Source organism: Agelaius phoeniceus, chromosome 5, assembly GCF_051311805.1.
Source record: "Agelaius phoeniceus isolate bAgePho1 chromosome 5, bAgePho1.hap1, whole genome shotgun sequence".
Classification (NCBI taxonomy): Eukaryota; Metazoa; Chordata; class Aves; order Passeriformes; family Icteridae; genus Agelaius; species Agelaius phoeniceus.
Window position 1 is genome coordinate 15,321,612 of NC_135269.1, and position 17,797 is coordinate 15,339,408.

General features: G+C 40.0%; 1 protein-coding gene across 5 annotated transcripts in view; it reads right to left on the minus strand.

The window, feature by feature from the left end:
• The window catches only part of ITPR2 (inositol 1,4,5-trisphosphate receptor type 2), a 244,723-nt gene that overhangs the window by 124,896 nt on the left and 102,030 nt on the right, over window positions 1–17,797 (minus strand). For 4 of the 5 annotated variants that reach the window (XM_077178364.1, XM_054631153.2, XM_054631152.2 and 1 more), the window contains 8 exons: window positions 15,427–15,516; window positions 15,135–15,260; window positions 13,940–14,062; window positions 12,239–12,439; window positions 8,626–8,877; window positions 7,059–7,184; window positions 2,044–2,172; window positions 1,322–1,442 (listed from right to left, as the gene is read on the minus strand). In XM_077178364.1, the coding sequence (XP_077034479.1) occupies window positions 1,322–1,442; window positions 2,044–2,172; window positions 7,059–7,184; window positions 8,626–8,877; window positions 12,239–12,439; window positions 13,940–14,062; window positions 15,135–15,260; window positions 15,427–15,516 (1,168 nt within the window). The remainder of the gene's footprint in view (window positions 1–1,321; window positions 1,443–2,043; window positions 2,173–7,058; window positions 7,185–8,625; window positions 8,878–12,238; window positions 12,440–13,939; window positions 14,063–15,134; window positions 15,261–15,426; window positions 15,517–17,797) is intronic. The other variant, XM_077178365.1, reaches the window with a different exon arrangement.

Consider the following 17,797-nt stretch of genomic DNA (forward strand, 5'->3'; position numbering starts at 1 on the left):
ACTCATCCAGCAATCAGCAGAGCTCTGCATTGTTGGAATTTGCTGGGAATTTTTCAGGCTAGAATCAGCTGTGTGCTGTGGGCACGTAGCCAAATGGAAAATAAACCCACGCTCAGATGTCTCCAAACAGCCTCATCTTGATGAGATAACACAACGACCTCTCTGAGCTAGAATTTGATTTTAGATGCAGCTCTACAGAAATGAAGACATTGAGCTGCCTACAAGCACACAGAGGGCATGGTTGGTCTCAAACCTACTCTCACCTGCCCTATTTCTCCTCCATTCCCCAGACTCCCAAAGGAAGTAATTTATTGATGACTGTTTCCAGAAATGCCAGAGAAGAGCAAGGGCATAAGTGTTAAACACACAAACAAGAATTTGTAGAGATGGAGCTTTATGTGAGACCGTAGTAGTTATAGCATAAAGGAAATAAAATGTCTTCAACTTCCAAAGTTCGTTTGCCAGATGGATCCCTAATCAAATCATTTGCACAGTTGAAAGTTGCTAAATTTTTAGGTAACTGCTTATTCACATTCACACAGAAAGTTAATGAGATGTTTTGGCTAAAATGTTAAATGATACTTCTGTAAAGCTATTCCAAAAATCTAAATTTAGAGTTGATTGTTACAGTGCTGCAGGTGGCTCTGGGACCCTCTCATATTGTTTTATCATTATTTATTAATACTTTTTCATAAATGTATTAACAATAGAATTTAGCCAGTTTCTGTGTATCTGCCTCTACTCAGGTTTCATCCCCAGTGAGCAGAAACTTATTCTACAAGCAACCATCACCACTGACTTTTGGAAACTACATTGAATAATCCTTTATTCTGTCAGAATAGAATGGCAGAAGACTTTAAAATCATATTTATAGAAATTTAACTTAATTAACTTTTGCCAGTCTTAGCTATGTTCTGGTGAAGAATTTTTTTCTGATGTAGGATAAGAAGTTTTAAAAAATTTATTTTAACAGGGATGCCTTTGCTAACGTTGTGATTTAATATCATAACTTGCTTGATATTAAAAAGTTAAAATCATCAAGAGTTTCAACCATCAAATTAAAATTGATGGCTGAAAGCTCAATCAGCACTCGCTTAGCAAGCTCATCCCTCTGCCCTACCAGTTTCACCCTAACAACCCTATTTGATGGTGCAGGTTTGAATGGGTTATAAAAGAAGGAAGTATTTAGCCTCAGAAAGTGGGATTTCTGAAATCACTGCTGACACAACTTCAGGATGGTAGAGTCAAATTAAAAACTGTTAAACTTCAAGTCTGATCTTTAAACACAAAGAGCAATAATCAAAGTAAAACCTGAACCTACCCACTTCAGCCAAAGTCTTGATACAGGACTCTACTGAGGCTTTCTGTGTTGGGTTTGGCCAGGTACAGTTGTAAATTCTGAAAGCAGACTGCAGCAGCTGAATAAAAACAGGCTGGTGTGTCTGAAAACAAAAACAAACACAGAATTTTACCCTTAAGGATCTCCTCACAGCTGCCATAGGTTTTGACACAACGTAAACCAAGAGGATTTTAGCTTGTACACTCAAGTTATGGTTCCATTAAATTCTCTTTGATCTTTAGGTCTGGCAGGAGCAGAAATCAATGCTGCACCTCTAAAAAGGCCAAATCATGCAATTTTTCCTTAGATTGCTTCTGATATCAAGCAAACACAGTACACACCACAAGGACAGAGGAGTTTTTCCCATTCTCAGGCGTGTGTCCCTTCTGTCACAGGACACAGCATCTCCCACAGGACACAGCATCTCCCTCACACAATGATTTTTCTACAAGGATATCCCCTCCAATGAATTCACAAGAGGCAGAACTAACTCTGACCACATTGAGCTGTCTATTGGTTAAAGATGCAAGTGACTAAAATGAAGAATAAAGTGTTTTAAAGAGGGATTAAGCTGGTAGTCAGTGGCGTGAGAGGGGACAGAGAAATTAAAGGAGGATGAAAAGAGACAGCATTCCTATGCAGGTAGCAGAAGGTATCTCATTAATGGTCTGAATAGCTGATTTGTCTGTGTCTCTTCTCCTTACCTGGAGGCTGGTGCTGTTATCTGAAAATGGTGAATTGAAGAAGCCACTCACAATGCTCATGACAGGCTCAGTGACATATTTCTCCAGAGATGTGTCTGCGTGTTTACGATCCGTGGTTGTGTTACAAACCTGCAGAGAAGGAGGAGGAAACAATGAGATTTAGTTCTCCCCAATAAGCAAGCTTTGTTATTTTGTATTTATTACAACACATCTGATATTTCTTCTTAAAGTAAAAACAAAACATTTTTATATAGTATCTATCAGAGAGAACTATGTTAGAGTTGAAGCTGGATTTGTTATAGCTTGTCTTTCTTCTTGGAGGTCCACCCTTCTCTTCTGAACTAGTTCTTTCTGGCTGCCTGCCTTTTCTTTCCCAACCATGAAGAAAAGATCCCCCTAAATCAGCACACTGCATGCCACTTACACATTTAGACAGATTCAAGAAGAAAATGGACCTTTCCTCCCATTGCAGGGCTGGTTGGAAGATGCTTCAGAGACAGATGAGACATAAACAACTCAGGTTAGAAAGATTTCATACAACATTTAGCTTCTCTCAACAATTAATCACCACAAGTGGGTGGAAAAGGTGAAGCTCATTTGCAAGAAAAATGTTTAAAAGGAGGGAAGGAAGGGAAACAGCACACTCAATACCAACAGGCTTTAGGATGGCACTGGAAGAGAGGCAGCATTTCTTTGGGAAGCCACATGAGGAAAATACAGAAGCCAAGCTGAAACAATGAAAGAAGGGAATGGATGATACCAGGACAGCTCTGGAGCACAGAAGGATGATTGAATGGTGGGAGGAAGTGGGAAGATTTGTACAAAAGGTTCCTGAAGACTCCCTTTGGTACAACACTTAAAGTTTGTTGCTGCATAAAGATGTCACACTTAAAGAAAGGGAAAAATTACTGGTGTGGATTACATCCTTCAGTATTTCCTTTATTTCTCTTCAACACTTTTGAACATCTATACAGAGTCATGTTGACTTTGCATGTGTCAGTTACACAGTACTGAAAGGAGTCTACAGAGAGCCAAAAACAATGAGAAAGGCAAGACTGGACAAATAAATAGTACAGACTGTAGTCATACTACCTCTTCAACAGCCTTTGAATAAGCAGTTGTAGTCATGTTTAACAAGAAATGAAGGCAGAGTTGTTTTCTCTTTCACCTACACAAGCCAGAGATGACTGTGATGTTCTAGGGAATCTATGCAAAAGCAGAATTTATTTTGCACACAAAAATTCCAGGGATAGGAGTCATTGTCATCTGTGCATTTAATACATAACCCCAAACCTGAGTGGCACACACTTACCATTACATCTCTTCAGGGATAGGGAGTCCAGAGAAGCTGATTGAATTGCTTAAGGTCACAGGGAAAAGTTGGTGACAGAAGCAGAGAGATAATCCACAGCACCTGAATCTCACACAGGGCAAAGATGCTCTCTAATTACACACTGCCACTGTCACTACAAGACAGCAATTTCACCAGGAATGTTTTAAGGAAGTCTACTGACATGACATCCAAAAGCACCTGTGTTCAGGGTATGCTAGAGCTCAGGGGAACACAGAAGCACTTTGGGTCTAGCACACAAACATTGTCATGCAGTAGGCAGAAGAATAACCAACGATAACTTCAGACCTAGACAAATGAGGCATCTTGAGGAGTTTGCTTGTCTACTTATCTAAAATGTGTCAGATAAATCAGTCATGCCTCCACAGAGTGCATTTTTTTATCACCCCAGGAAAGATTTTGGGCAGAGAAGCAACAGTGGCTAAAATGAAACAGTAAACTTATCAGCCCTTCTGTTTTGGGAAAAGGGTAACACCACCACCACCCGCTATCCTTCTGAAGGTAAATGATTCAGTTATTAATCAAAACTTGTTAATTTTTTTTTTTTAAGAGATCATAGAACTAAAAATCTCTGGAAGTTCTTTTGCTTCTAATTAATCTGCATGCCAATTTTGGCTGGAACCAGTAGCTCTGAGCTCAGCATTTGCAATCCCAATAGGAAGACAGGGAGCTGTGCAGTGCTAGCACAGTGAATGCAGAAATCACCAAAACTAAATTCCAGAACACTTTTAAGCTTTCCCCTTCAGCTGCCCGAAAGGCAGAGCCATATGTGGGAATGCCCCTCTGTTCAAACACTGGTCTGAAAAATTCCCAGCACAGAAGGAATTTGGAAATCCTCTCATTTGTTCTTATCCCTCTGCCCTTTGGGGATTGAAAGATCTTCCTCTGTGGAAGAAAAAAACAAAAACCTGAAATGCATGAAATGGAGATGAGGATTGAGAAAGCAGTGTTTAAAAACCCCTTAAGAGGCTTTGGGACCAAAACTCACATGAATAATACTTCAAAAATTCTGCGGAGAAAGCCAGGATGACTTTACAGCTGTCAGATCCTCGGCTCTTGTCTTTAATCCTGCTCAGACTACAGCTGCTGACTTACACAGGCTGGGCCACACACAGGAAAGGGAAGCCTTTCCTTCAGCAGCACCCACTCTGCTCAGCACAAGGCTGTAAGTCACACCCAGCAGAAAGTAGGTTGGCAGAAGCTGTAGAAGCAGGGAGCCTTTGAAAGCACGACAGCTTTTGGCAAACCCAGTTTATACACGGATCCGCCTCGTGGCTGCTTTGCAATGTATGTTGTTGAAAGGAAAATGACAGCTGGGGACTAAATATTTCCTTCCTCAATCCAGAAACAGATTTTAAAAATCAGTTACTTTTTTTTTTTTTTTTAATATATATATCTAAAACAGAAGGAATCCAACCTGAGGATAACACTCTCCGTCTTTCACCTTGGTGCTCTCCAATAACACACTCAAAGCTCACAACCTCACCCACTGACAGGCATTTGTAGCAGCTAAAAGAAAAGCATTTCCCCTTCCCCCATGCAAAAGCATCCCTTTTAGCTCACTGGAACACAGAGGATCAAAGGGCTCTTTTTCTAAATGCTTTGAAAGCTATTGTAACATCTTTCATGAGGCTGACAGCATTCTAACTGTCCTGATAGCTACAGAACGCTGATGTATTTATAACACTTGGGCTCTGTTGGGGCCCCAGAGCACCAAATCTGAACAAATACACTCCATAACCTGGAAAATACAGCTGTCCATGGCTGAAGAGCAGGACAGGCCAGAGTACTTCTGACACACTTGCAGGAGAGCAGAAAAAACCTGCATTTTGCCAACAGCACCCGCGCACAAAATGCAGCATTTCCCCTCTTCACCTCTGAAGACCTGGGGTCTAATTTCTCTCAGGAGAGAGGTGTGTGAAAACAAGCTCAGTGGTCACCAGCATCAGGACAAGCCCCCAGCATTTAGCACAGTGCAGTTTGTCTCCAGGCTCATGAGAGGAAACCTGGACAGAGCCCTCTTTCTACTTGTCTGCTTCTAGCCCAGGGGCACAGAAAATTGGCCACGTTCAAGGGCTAGGGAGGAGGGATAGTCTGTTTGGAAAGTCAGGGTCAGGACACGTCAGGAAAGGGCAACCCAGAAAGGGAATTAAATAGAAGAAAATACTTCTTGAGATAAAACCAGTAAGGTTAAAAGTCAGAATGCTCCTCCAAGGATGTTTCTCATCTTAATTTTCAACCCAGGTTGTTTTTGTCTAGGAGGGCTTTCACTGTGTAACACAACCACAGAGACAAAGCAGCAAGAAAAGAGGGTTTGTACAGGACTAATTACTGCTGAAAATGGCTCCCACCAAAAAAAGAGAGCACAAACATCCCTGCCTCAACCTACTCCCACGGAAAAATAAAAAGGTTAAAAAAAAAATACAGCAAAGCAAAACCAAACCAACCCCCACCCCCGCCAAAAAAAAAAAAAAAAGGAAAGGAAAAAAACCCACGAAAGAAAAAACCCAACCATATAAACCATAGATAAGGTTTCTGTTTCACAGAAAAAAATGAACAGGTCCCAGTAACTATTGTACAGCATAAGTCTTTGTATTCCTTCTTCTTTTAGCCAAAAATCATTGTATTTTCTCCTAATAGGTCTCACAGGAATTATTTTGTGGCACACTGTTACTTTGGGGTCATTTTCAGCTGCAGGACCAAACTGAGATTCTTTACCTTTTCTCTTCATTTCAATGAAATGAAGAATGCAAGGAGTGAGAACTTAAGTATTACAAAATGTAATGGACCATGAACTGCGAAAAACCCCAAAAAACCCATGGTTCTACTTCTTGAGCAGAGAGAGCAACACCATTGTTTGTCATTAATATTGTAATTATTTATAATTACAAGAAGCATTAACCTCCTAGAAGAGGATGTGTAGTGCAGGCTATAATCATTACATCACACCAGCTTCCCCTTATGGCTCTACTACTGTATTTAATCCCTGTGGAAGTCATAAGATTGCTCTTGTTTTCTGCCTTCAAAATCCCTGGGAACGAAGCTTAATTCAACTTGTAACTTAAATTTTAATTCAACAAGTACTGACACCATGAGGCTCACTGAGGACCACAGGAAGGGCAGGCCTGTGGTACTGATGTGCCCTGTCCCCTTGCAGCTGTAATTTATATTTGAATTAGTATTCTGAGGGACCACAGCTCTACACCTGCCTTTCACATCGGCAGTGAGAATGCAGTGACAGGAGAATGAAAGACAAAAATAGAGACTAAAGAAGGAACATGAGCCAGAGAAGATCTTGATCCCTGATCCTCACTATAACAACAGAATAAAGGAAGAGATTACAGGTGGGGGGTTTTTTAGTCACCACCATTAATGACATGTATTGCACATCCCAAAAGATGTATACAGGCTCTCCACCATGTACACACCCCCAGTTTATTTCTTTGTAAGAAAAGAGAAAGGCATGGGTTCCAAGATGCCCTTTTAAAAAGAGAAGGCTACTAGTAATTAGCAGGTTAAATGATGATAAAGATCATAGAAATGACTGTTTGTTAAACAAACAAACCAACTTTGAATACAAAATAAAAGTTCACAAAAACCATTACTGCCAGTTCAGTTGTCACCCCTGACCATTCTGTAATATTTAACACCTGGTGAAGCTTACCCTTGCCATATCAACAAGGAAGTTCTCAAAAAGTTTCCAGATATGGTTACTGGCATAGATTTCTTTCATTTCCACTTCAGTGTCCACATAACAGTGGTTAACAAAATTAACATAGGCAATTTTCACCTGCAGGAACAGCAAAACCACAATCACTATGAAATGGAACAGGAAAAACAAATAATGTAATGTTTTCTATCTGCAAAAATACTGAAACATAAAGATGAATCTTCCATACTAACAAACATTCATAATCATAATAATGCACATGTTTGGTTCTGAAGATTTAGGGAGAAGCTGGGCAACACATGCCTTAATGTGTTTACTGAAAGACCACGGGAAGAAAAATGAAAAGGTTTTGCAAACCTTACTCTAATGACAAAACCCCCACAAGACAAAGCAGTAATGATTCTGGTATTTAACTGATATTAAGACCAGCAAGGCCTGGCTCCAAAGCCAGAGGCTGTCAGAATGCAGGACACTCTGCACTTGCCAGTTGACTGTGGTAGGTTGAAGCCTTGTGACAGGCTTGCCAAGTATAAAATGAGAAGTCTTTTGCAGAGCTGGGACTGAAGTCCTTGTATTTCCACAATCCTAATGCAGCACTTGCATTTGGGATCTAAATGGCAGAGAAAGCTTGTGGTACACTGGGACTGCAGCAATGGCAGCACAAGCTTAGGAGGAGGACATGCCAGGACTCCTCTCTGGCATGACAAGTCTGCATGTGCACAGCATAAAAATGGATACCCAGTGCCCAAAAATGTACAGATTAAATATAAACATATGCAAATGCACTGAAAATCTCTTAGCACGGTCAAGGGAGATGAGATAGTTCCATATGTTTCATGCAGTGAAGGGAAAACTCAGATCAGACCTTTAGGTTTCTTTTGTTTGGGATTTTTTTTCTAATTATCATCTGTTGAAATTAATGTTAAGGAGAACTTTTGGGCAAAGCAAACATATTTCTTTTCAGCAATAAGATCATTTGATCACAAGAGCAATTTTCATGGCACAGAGGGAGTTTTAACTCCTGCAAGCCCCAGTTCTGTTGCTTGAGCTCCATTTTCCCACCAGATACTATCACAGTCCTACTTCAGCATGACACATCCAGAATTGTGTCTTCATCTGCAGTGAATAAAAATATTTGCTGGACTGCAATTGAGTTTAATAAAATGAGACTTCACCCAAATTCCCACTGACTTCAGCATGGACAGAATTTAATCTATCATTTCCAAGAAATTCAGGCAATGGCAAAACATTGGCTTAACCCAGCATTCAGCTGGGTCTTCACAGTTTCAGCCAGAAGTTAAGAGTGCATTAAATTCTGACAGTGGCTGGACAAACCCAAAAGAAGGTGTCTGAAAAGCTGACAAACAACGCATTAAGGACAAGGAATGTTCTGTAGAATAAATACTGTCTATCCTTTCTCACTTATTCACCTTAAGAAGCACCACCCATTCCCAGCCCATTCCCTGTGCAAATATTCAACTCTCAGTGCATTATAACAACAAAACATTGTCTGCTTTCTAAAAATGCTAAGTCTGCTTGCTCCTGCCATGAGGGATCTTACCTCAGGAATGCAGTCATCATGGGTCACTACCCTGACAATATCATCCAGGGGCAGCAGTGAATTGCACTTGATCTCTGTGTACACATTCTTGCCCTCGGTGCAGGCGGCCAGCAGCTCCACCAGAGTGATGTGATAGGCCAAGGGGCCGCTCTCGTCGGCTCGGTCTCGCTCCGAACACATCATCTGCAGCAGCACTGGGAAGGATGCTCTGTCATTGTAGAATATCAGCACATCTTCACCACCATTTATCAGCTGAGAAAGAGAGCACAAGGTTCTGAGCACCCTGCACTGCAATCATTTTGGACTCAATGATTTTAAAGGTCTTTTGCAACCTAAATTATTCTATGATTTTCTTAATTTCCTATTTTATCTCTAAGTATGTGAAGATTCTCTAGCTAAAACCCAAACAACAAAACAAAATTTACTCTGATATGGTTTGCCAAATGAACATGTCAAAACAATATCCAAGGCAAACTTCTGCTATTATCAACATAAGTGCAAATCTGGAATAACTCACCAAGGAATGCACTAATGCAAGGCAAATTTGAGGCTTAACTTCTGTGTAGCTCTGTCTTTACCTAAGACAGCATGCTATCCTTATTATTCCTACCATGTCAATGTTTCTGTGAAGTTAATTAATTATCCTCACCTCCTGCTAGGAGGCCAGGATGCATTATTATCCCTGTTTCATAGATGAGCACTTGAGGTGCAGTGAGATTAAATCTTCCACACTGCCTCACACAAAAACCCTGTGGCTCACCCAGAATTGAACCCAACTTTTCCCCACCCTTGCTCAGTATTGGAAACAAAGGGAGATTCTTCCCACCCTGTGCAAATTTGGCAGGTAGGTCATGACTTTGTCAGTGTCATGTCAGCACTTTCATTTAGGAGAAAACTGGTGTATGTGCTAAATGTTTGATTCTGCTACAAGTGCTCTGCTCAGGAGGATCCAGAGCGGCGCTGGATGCGGCAGCCCCATCTCAGCATATCTCACCGAAGAGCTTTGCTCTAATCCTGTTTGGAATCCTGTCTCCATCACTGTCCTTTGAAGCACAATCCAATCTCAGTGTGGGTGAAATAAGCTCCCACATACCCCTCCTAGTACAGAACACACCCTGGCAGCTCAAAAATCACACTTATTTTGTGAGTTAGGCACTTGACCTATTCCAGTCCATATGTGACATGAAATCCCAGCTTATTCAATTCAAGGGTAGTCATAAAGGTTGCTGGAGCTGCTGAGAAATGGGAAAGCAGCAAGAACAGGAATTAAAATTAGTCTCCCAGAATGAAAAGTCAAGAAACATTTCATTACACTTTCCAGGGTTTCAACACTTCAAATTTTGAATTCACAGCATTTCTGTTTGTGCTTTCCCTGTTTCTTGCTTATTTTTACTTTGACATTTGGCTGGAGTGAATTGTGAATTCAGTCTCTCCTGCAATTCCTATTTCTCATTTATCTTTGAGTTTCTACAGTATTTCTATACCAATGACTTTTCAGACATTTTCTAGACAATCCACAGTACAGAAAAAAATAATTTAAAGGGATGAGAGCTTAGGAAAAAACAACCCAGCAACATTTTCTGCTATGAAAGTATATTTTCAGGAAGTTTAGAATTCTATGGTAATATAATGAAGGCTGTCCAGTATTGGAGCAGCTGATGATACTGAGCAAAATATTACTCCAGAATACTACAGGTAATAGAAAACTCTGCTGCCACATTGATTCTGGCCCAAAGTAAACTCTGTTTTCTCTTCTGTAATCCTCAAAGTCTGCTTGTAATGAGAAAAAGTGCCCTAAGGAACCTTTCACGTTGGTAAACATCATTGCAGACATGGAGACCAAGGAGATGAGAACAAAGGAATCAGCCAGATTGGGGATGTCCAATGGATTTTATGACAGTATTCTCTTGCCATGGTGCTCCTTCATCTGCATGCACTTTCTAGAACATGTAAATATGAGGATTATCCCTCACTCCCAGTAAATGGGAATAAACTACAATGTACTTCCCGTGGGTGAAAGAAAACACAGGAGGAGCTGAGGCAAGCTGTAGAGTCATATTCTATCTTGTCTTGTGGTAAATTGTTTATGTGCCCCATCTGGAGGCACAGAAAAAGCTACAGCACTTGTTTAAGGTCACAAAGTACATCTCAGATGTCTGCAGAGAAACTGTCCCAACTCAGTGGCAAGTTCCAACCATTTGTTCCCTTTAGAGTGGATTGCCACTCAAGTACCATTCAAGTTTCACAATTAGCATCCTTTTCTAAGAAATCATAATTACTTACCTGTAATTTCCTACTTTTTGAAAAACAGATCATTATCTTACCCTATTTCATCAAAACAGGGTTGCTCCCTCCCCCCAGGAAATTCCTGCAGGACTTATGATGCGAATGCTGTATCCAAGTTCATTTGTACTTTTGTCATGGAAATGTAATATGACAGTTAATCATTGTGCTGCTACAGGTCAATAGCAAAATATATTGAAATTGAGAAAATTCTGAAAATTTTGTTTAATTATTACAGAAAACCTCTGTAAGAGCCTTTGGTGGAAGCAGAAAAATCTAAAACCACAAAGGCACAAGAAGTGTTTGAATTATGTAAATCAAAGGCTTGTAATTGATATTGCATGTTAAAATACTTCAGTCAAATTGAAAAGGTTGAGGTGAATTTCATTAAAGGTTATCCATGTAGGCAGGAGTTTTATTTTCCTAATTAGAAGTTTTTCCTCTTGTTGCTGTGGAATAAAATTTCAGTGGGATTTCGTTTTGTTCATACTACAAAAAACTAAAATTTATCTCTTATTTCTTTGTGAAGATGCCTTTTAAAAAACCAAACCAAGCCAAAAAAAAAGCACTTTGTAAAGTAAATAAAAATGTTCCTTGGACTCTAATCCAACCATGACTTTTCACCATATTCAACTTTACCCACTTACTAATCTCAAGGAACTGTTAACATAATTACAGTTAAATGCACAAGTGTCTGCAAGTTGAAGACTTCATTTATCATGCTCACAATATATCAAATCCTAATTGCAGAGAAAGTCAATTACGTATTTTCCTAGGAAATTTATTGGCATAAAGATTTTTCCACAAACCACTTGGTTGAATGTACTGGATCCAGCTAGTTAAAGCTAAAGCAGCTCTACTGACCCTCACAGAAATGCTCTGAAATAAAACAAAACAAAAAAAAGGCAGAAACTAGGATCTAGAATTGCTACATGTTAAAAAAAAAAAGGTCTACAGCACTATTTAGACAAATCCATAGAGGTAAGAGCCTCTTGTATGGCAAACCCATGCCACAAGAGTGGGTAAAAGTGATCCTAAATTACATTACAGGAAAATGAAGGTTTATGTAACTCTCAGATTTCCATGCTACATCATCTACAAATAGACATCTCTGTATCACCATGCTAACACTCATGTTTTCTTTCTAGTAGTTATACAGATGGCCTTACAAAATTAGATCAAACTCCCGAAAACGTCTGCTAAAATATTCATTATTTGTGACGCCGCTTAAAATTCTAAAGCGAGGATGCCATTATATCTCATTGGTATCAAGAGCAGGAAAAACAGCCTCAAAATACTCAAGTGATTAACATGTGAAGCCTTTGCTTACCTCTGTCATTACCATGTCCTGGCACTTTTTCACGTATTTGCCATCTGCTTTCACGATGGTCTGCAGGAATCGCAGGTACTCCACGTGCCGGCCGTGGGTCTCGATGCAGTGCACAAAGTGCTGCACCACTCTCTCGCTGATCTCGTTGCACAGGAGGTAATTATTCATGAAGATGTGCCTCATGGTCTCAGCTTCCAGGAGCTGAACAGATCAAAAACAGCCTCATGAGCACAGCAGATCTGCTTTGAGACTGAGAGAGGCACGGGATTCTCAACTAGAGGAAGGCTCACTGCTAAAGAGAAACTGGAGAAATCCTTTTCAGTGATATCAGGGTCCAGCTTTCAGTTTTGAGGGGATTTCTCCACACTTCCCTATGAGTATAAACAGTCCTAAAATGGGCATAAACCAAACCTGTGTCCATGTGGAATGTGAACACACAAACACACACACACTACACTGCTAGAGTACTCTGCAGGGGCTTAGGAATATGAGACACCTGAGACCACCCTGGCCCCACTCACCATCAAACTTTGCAATGAGGCTACCAGATGAGATAATGAGCTGCTCTGGCTCTCTCTGGGGCTCACAGAGGACACATTTCCAGCAGGCAAATCCCTGCACATGCAGCCTGAGGTCTCAAAGACAATAATGTCTCTTTCCACACTAACTCCAAAAGAAGCCTAGGGCTGTGTATCCGTGAGCAGCATAGAATAAGAGGAACAGATCTGGAGCAAAAAGCGATTCTGCTGAGGACACAGCACCCAGACTTTGTGCATTCTTGGGGCTTTTGTCCTAGGTTGGTCCCTTGGACTAAAGGCTCCTGAGGGTCAGGTATGCTCCTAAAGTATACATGTCTGTTTAGCATCATCTAATAGGAATCCACATCCATTCTCCACAATGTGCACAAAAGCACAGTAGCTGGGATGGATGATCAGGAAATCAACTTCAAAAGAACAGAAATACAAATGCAAGCTGGCTCCACACTTTGCACCCAAGTTAAGTGTCAGCATTGGATGTGATGGAATCCAGGCTCTGGTTCACACTGGGGTCAGCTCAGAGCTGCTCACTAATGTCACAAAAGAGAATAAATAAAAAACAATGGAACAAATGTTCCTAAAGTGCACAGGCCAGGGTCTGCAATTCTCATACTCACAATTCCTTCTAATAAAAGCATGTTTTGCTCATCACTGAGCAAGTGTCATTCTATATGAATATGTCTGTAAACACACACACAAATATATACAAAGGGATTGTGACAAAAAGGTGTATTGTAAAGACAATGATTAAATAGAAGGTCAGACTTTATATTAGTTGAATCAAATGAGAGCATCATCAACAAAAATGGGTGAGTCTGATTCTGTTGTTGCACAAGGTTTATGACAGCAGTCACAGTATCTTCTACCTTGATTTTACAGTCCATCAGTGAGTGAGTCAGGATGAATAAGATCAGAGTCAAGTTCAAGACAAGGATGTGACACATATACATAGATCTTTCCAGTAAACCCCCCAGGTTCCTTGGTTTTTGTTTTCCACTTTTAAAATGGCAACATTAAAGCCAATGACATAAAAAGCAACACTAAGGGAAATGAGAGAGGAGAGGGGAGGCATAATTTAGTGAAATTATTTGTTTAGCACTGGGATGTTTCAGCAAACCCAAATTTAATTCCAATTATCATATTCTATTTCAAATGAAATACTTACCCCTGGAGTTAAGAACAAGTTGAGATTTTTGTGGAGGAGAACTTGATTCTGAGGATTTCCTCGGCAGAAATTCTGAAGAAAAGTGTGGGCTAGATTCATAACTTCATTCATCTTTTCATCACTCTGCAGGAAGTAAGGACAAACAAATCAGCTGGTTATACCTAAACATACTTGTTAAAACCACACAACATCAATTCAGCCAGGAATAAAAAAATTCTCCTGAGCCTTTATAGGGCAGGAATTCTCCCTCTGGCAAAAGTAACTAAAGCAGTTTCCTTCATAGTCCATTAGCTGCTGTACCTTACTCTAAATCAAACCATAGAGAATCATAGGTAGGAGCATAAAATCAAAGTAAGATTTCTTCTTGTGTGGCTATAATTTCCTAGCTTTAAAAAGTGCTAATGTGCTTGATTTAAAAGAAAGCAAAACAAACCAAAAATGTCGCTCTGCATTAGTTTTAAGCTTTGGCAAACATTTGGTTTTCTATAGCTACATCCAGAAACAGATGTATGTGTGCATGTGTTCATACACATACTCCCACACAAACATATCTCTAGTTTCATCCCCATTTTATATTCCTCTCATGTAGTATCCTAAGTATGATTTGATGAACCACCTGTATGGACAAGCACTGTTTTACTGATGACAGCTGAACCAGTGTAATATACCTGTAATATAACAGGTGTTATATTACAGGCAAAGGTTTTACCTCCTCTCAGTGATTCCTAGAAGATCTAGAAAGATGTGCTCTTTCAAAGCCTATCTAGTTCATTAGTTTGTATGCTTAATTCCACCAAATCAGTACCAAATGACTGTATCTTGTGAAAAAAAAATGGCACATGGACTTAGGTTAGAGATGTCCACCATAAAAAAGAAGTTATTTCAGATTTGATCTATGAAAGCTTTTGGTCCTGAGGTTTGCCTGCTTCAGGAATGAGTACAGGAATGACAGCACTGTGGCATCTAGGTACCCAAGGCAGTAAATATTAAATGTTAAATAAAACTGTGCAGGCAGCTGTATTTAAACTGAGCCCAAACCCACCATTCTGAAGGTAGAAAACGACATCATCATTTCATGTTTGTACCACAGCTGACAATTCAGATTTTAAAAAATATTTCCATTGATACTTGGGCCTGTCAAGGCCTTTCCCTTCCTTGAGTTTGTGTTCTCTACCACTAAAATTAGGACAATAACCTTTTCATAGGGGATCTGCAGAAGGTCCAAGACTACCAAGTGGGCGCCCATATTTTTCAATAAACGCTGCTGTTGATTCCGACATTTTTTATTCTGAACACAAAGTTTGCTGAGTCGAATCAAAATCTACAAATTAAAAAACAACAAACCAAACAAATAAATAAGCATGTAACCAAGAAAAGAAACCAGTCATGTCACACAAAACCAAACAAAGACATTTTATTTCAAAATAATTACTAAATCTACTAATCAAACAGGTATGTCAAGCAAGTTTCTTGGCAGATATACTAACCTCTTTAACAATATTGTAGTTATTGCTTTTAATGCTGTCTATCTGGGGTTTTTTGGTCCCATCCTGTATTGGGCTCAAAATGTTTGATTCCTGTAATAAAGAACACATGACAAGTGGAAATTTATTGCAATTTCCTCAACATGAATTAATTGTATTTAATAGCAGCAAGTGACAAAGTATTACAGCAGCTCATAAGGGATTGATATAACACAGATAATAAAGAAAGACTCGTTTATTCTTTATTCCGTGAGTGACAAGATTTACATTCAAGTCCTTCCTCTGATTCAAATTTCCAATGTAATTTGAGGCAATTATTCTATGTCTTCATGCTTCTGATCATTCTGAAGGAGTATGTCCCTAAATCAGAGATTATGTACACCAAGGAATTTAAATACTTCAAGGAGATGTACCAAAAGTGTATTTCAGTAGTGACCAAACATTCCAAGAATCTGTATTTACAGCTGGAAAGATTACAAAATCTGTGTATATGAACACTAAGAAGTCTGGAGAAAGATCTTAAGACAACCTTTGCAGTTAAGCAGGTTGGAGTTCTTAAAAGGAACAAGCAGCATGTGGAAATTAGAGATGCTCCTCCCACAAAGGGGATGCTTCCGCCTGTATCTCTGGATGATGCAGGAAAAGATTTAAAAACAAATAGGAACCATATGTTAAACTGCACCATCAAGTCATGATGCTGTATGCTCTGGGCCCTGGCTCCTGGAAAGCCCCAGCTGGGTATGATAAATAAGAGAAATCAAGTCAGCAAGGAACTGCCAACACCCACGCACCTTTCCATGCATATCTCTCAATCAAAACATGGGAGAACATGTACACAAATACTGCCACTAAGAATACTGGCAGTGTTGGGGGTTTTTCTGTCAGCTGTGGTAAGTCTTTCTTAACAGGAAACAAAAATAAATTGAAATATTTATTGGACTTCGGATGCTGACGCTATAAAGAACGAAGAAAAATATCTAGCAGATCTTGAGACTGACTCACAGTATGACCACAAGGATGTAAACCAGTATAACAGCATTTAAAAAAAAAGAAGAAACAGGTGCATTTTTGAGTTTCATTGTGTCCTCAAACTTCCTACTGTTGTAGAAAAGAGAAATACACTAAAACAAATATATGCATGCCAAGCTGAATGTTTGTATGTCCTGAAACCTCTCTCTGAACTTTCTTAGCTGATGGTGAAGTTCAGTAGTTCTATAAATCCCATCTGGTCCTAATTTCCAGTGAGGTAAGAACAGCTGCACCACTTGGCCATGGAAGCTGTTTATAAGAGTGTCAGCACTGCTGTTCAGTGCTGATCTATGTAACAACAGTGGATTTTATTTGGTTAGGTTTGTTAGTATGCAGACTGCTATCTCTCTAGCTGTTTGAATCAATACTTTGGGAGATGTTTCAGGCTTTTTGCTATAATTAACCACCCTCCTCCATTCTGGGATTGTGGGTTAACCAAGATTAATTTACCTGTTAGTTTTATCAGCATTCTTCCTTCATCAAAGTAGTTTTATAATCCATGTGAACTGTATGTCTTATCTGGAAGTACTGATGAGCATTAAACTGCTGAATCTATCCTTTCTTCTTACAAAATAAACAATTGTTTATTGAACCCATAAGAATATGCCAGGGATGTAGTTACCAAGAGATAATCACACCACTGGGATATCAAAGGCACTCAGTTGCAGATCTGGCCTCATTATGCCCCATGACAGACATTCCCTGTCACACTTTTCCACAGGGGACAGGCAAGCATAGAGATCTCAGGGAGAAAGGTTCTCACCTGAGCACCCCACTTTAAGGAAACTGTATTTTTTGGAAGAGACTACTCCCTCTACCCATAAAATTCCTGGAATGACACTGCATCAGTCTTAGATCCTTTCTTGCTAGCTGCCAGAGGAGACTCAGATTCCAGCATTCAGTCTGAGCAGCCTCCCTCATCCCAGCAGGACAGCAGTGCAAGGCACGTGTCAGTGTCCCCATGGCACAGCTCTGCCCTCCACAGGCTCCACCAGGGGAATGAAGGACACACTCAGAGAATTCTCAGTTCACAACCTCAACCTTTATGTGAAGTTTGTTCAAACATTCCCAGAACCAAAGCAAGGTGTCACAGACCAGAAAAGAAGGGAAGTAAGGGAACACCAGGTGCTTACAGGTGCTGAGTTTAGACCACTTGAAGCCCCACTGAACTTTCTCAGCAGATGGACAAGATGAGGAATTCCCATAATGCCACTGCACTCTACTCCAGCTTCACCTTAAAGTCCTTTCACTGAGCCTGTTTCTTTTCCTCAGAGCTGCATTTCTGGTGCCACATCACCAAACATCCTCCAGGGACAAGACAATAAAAATCACACTTTCCATGGTC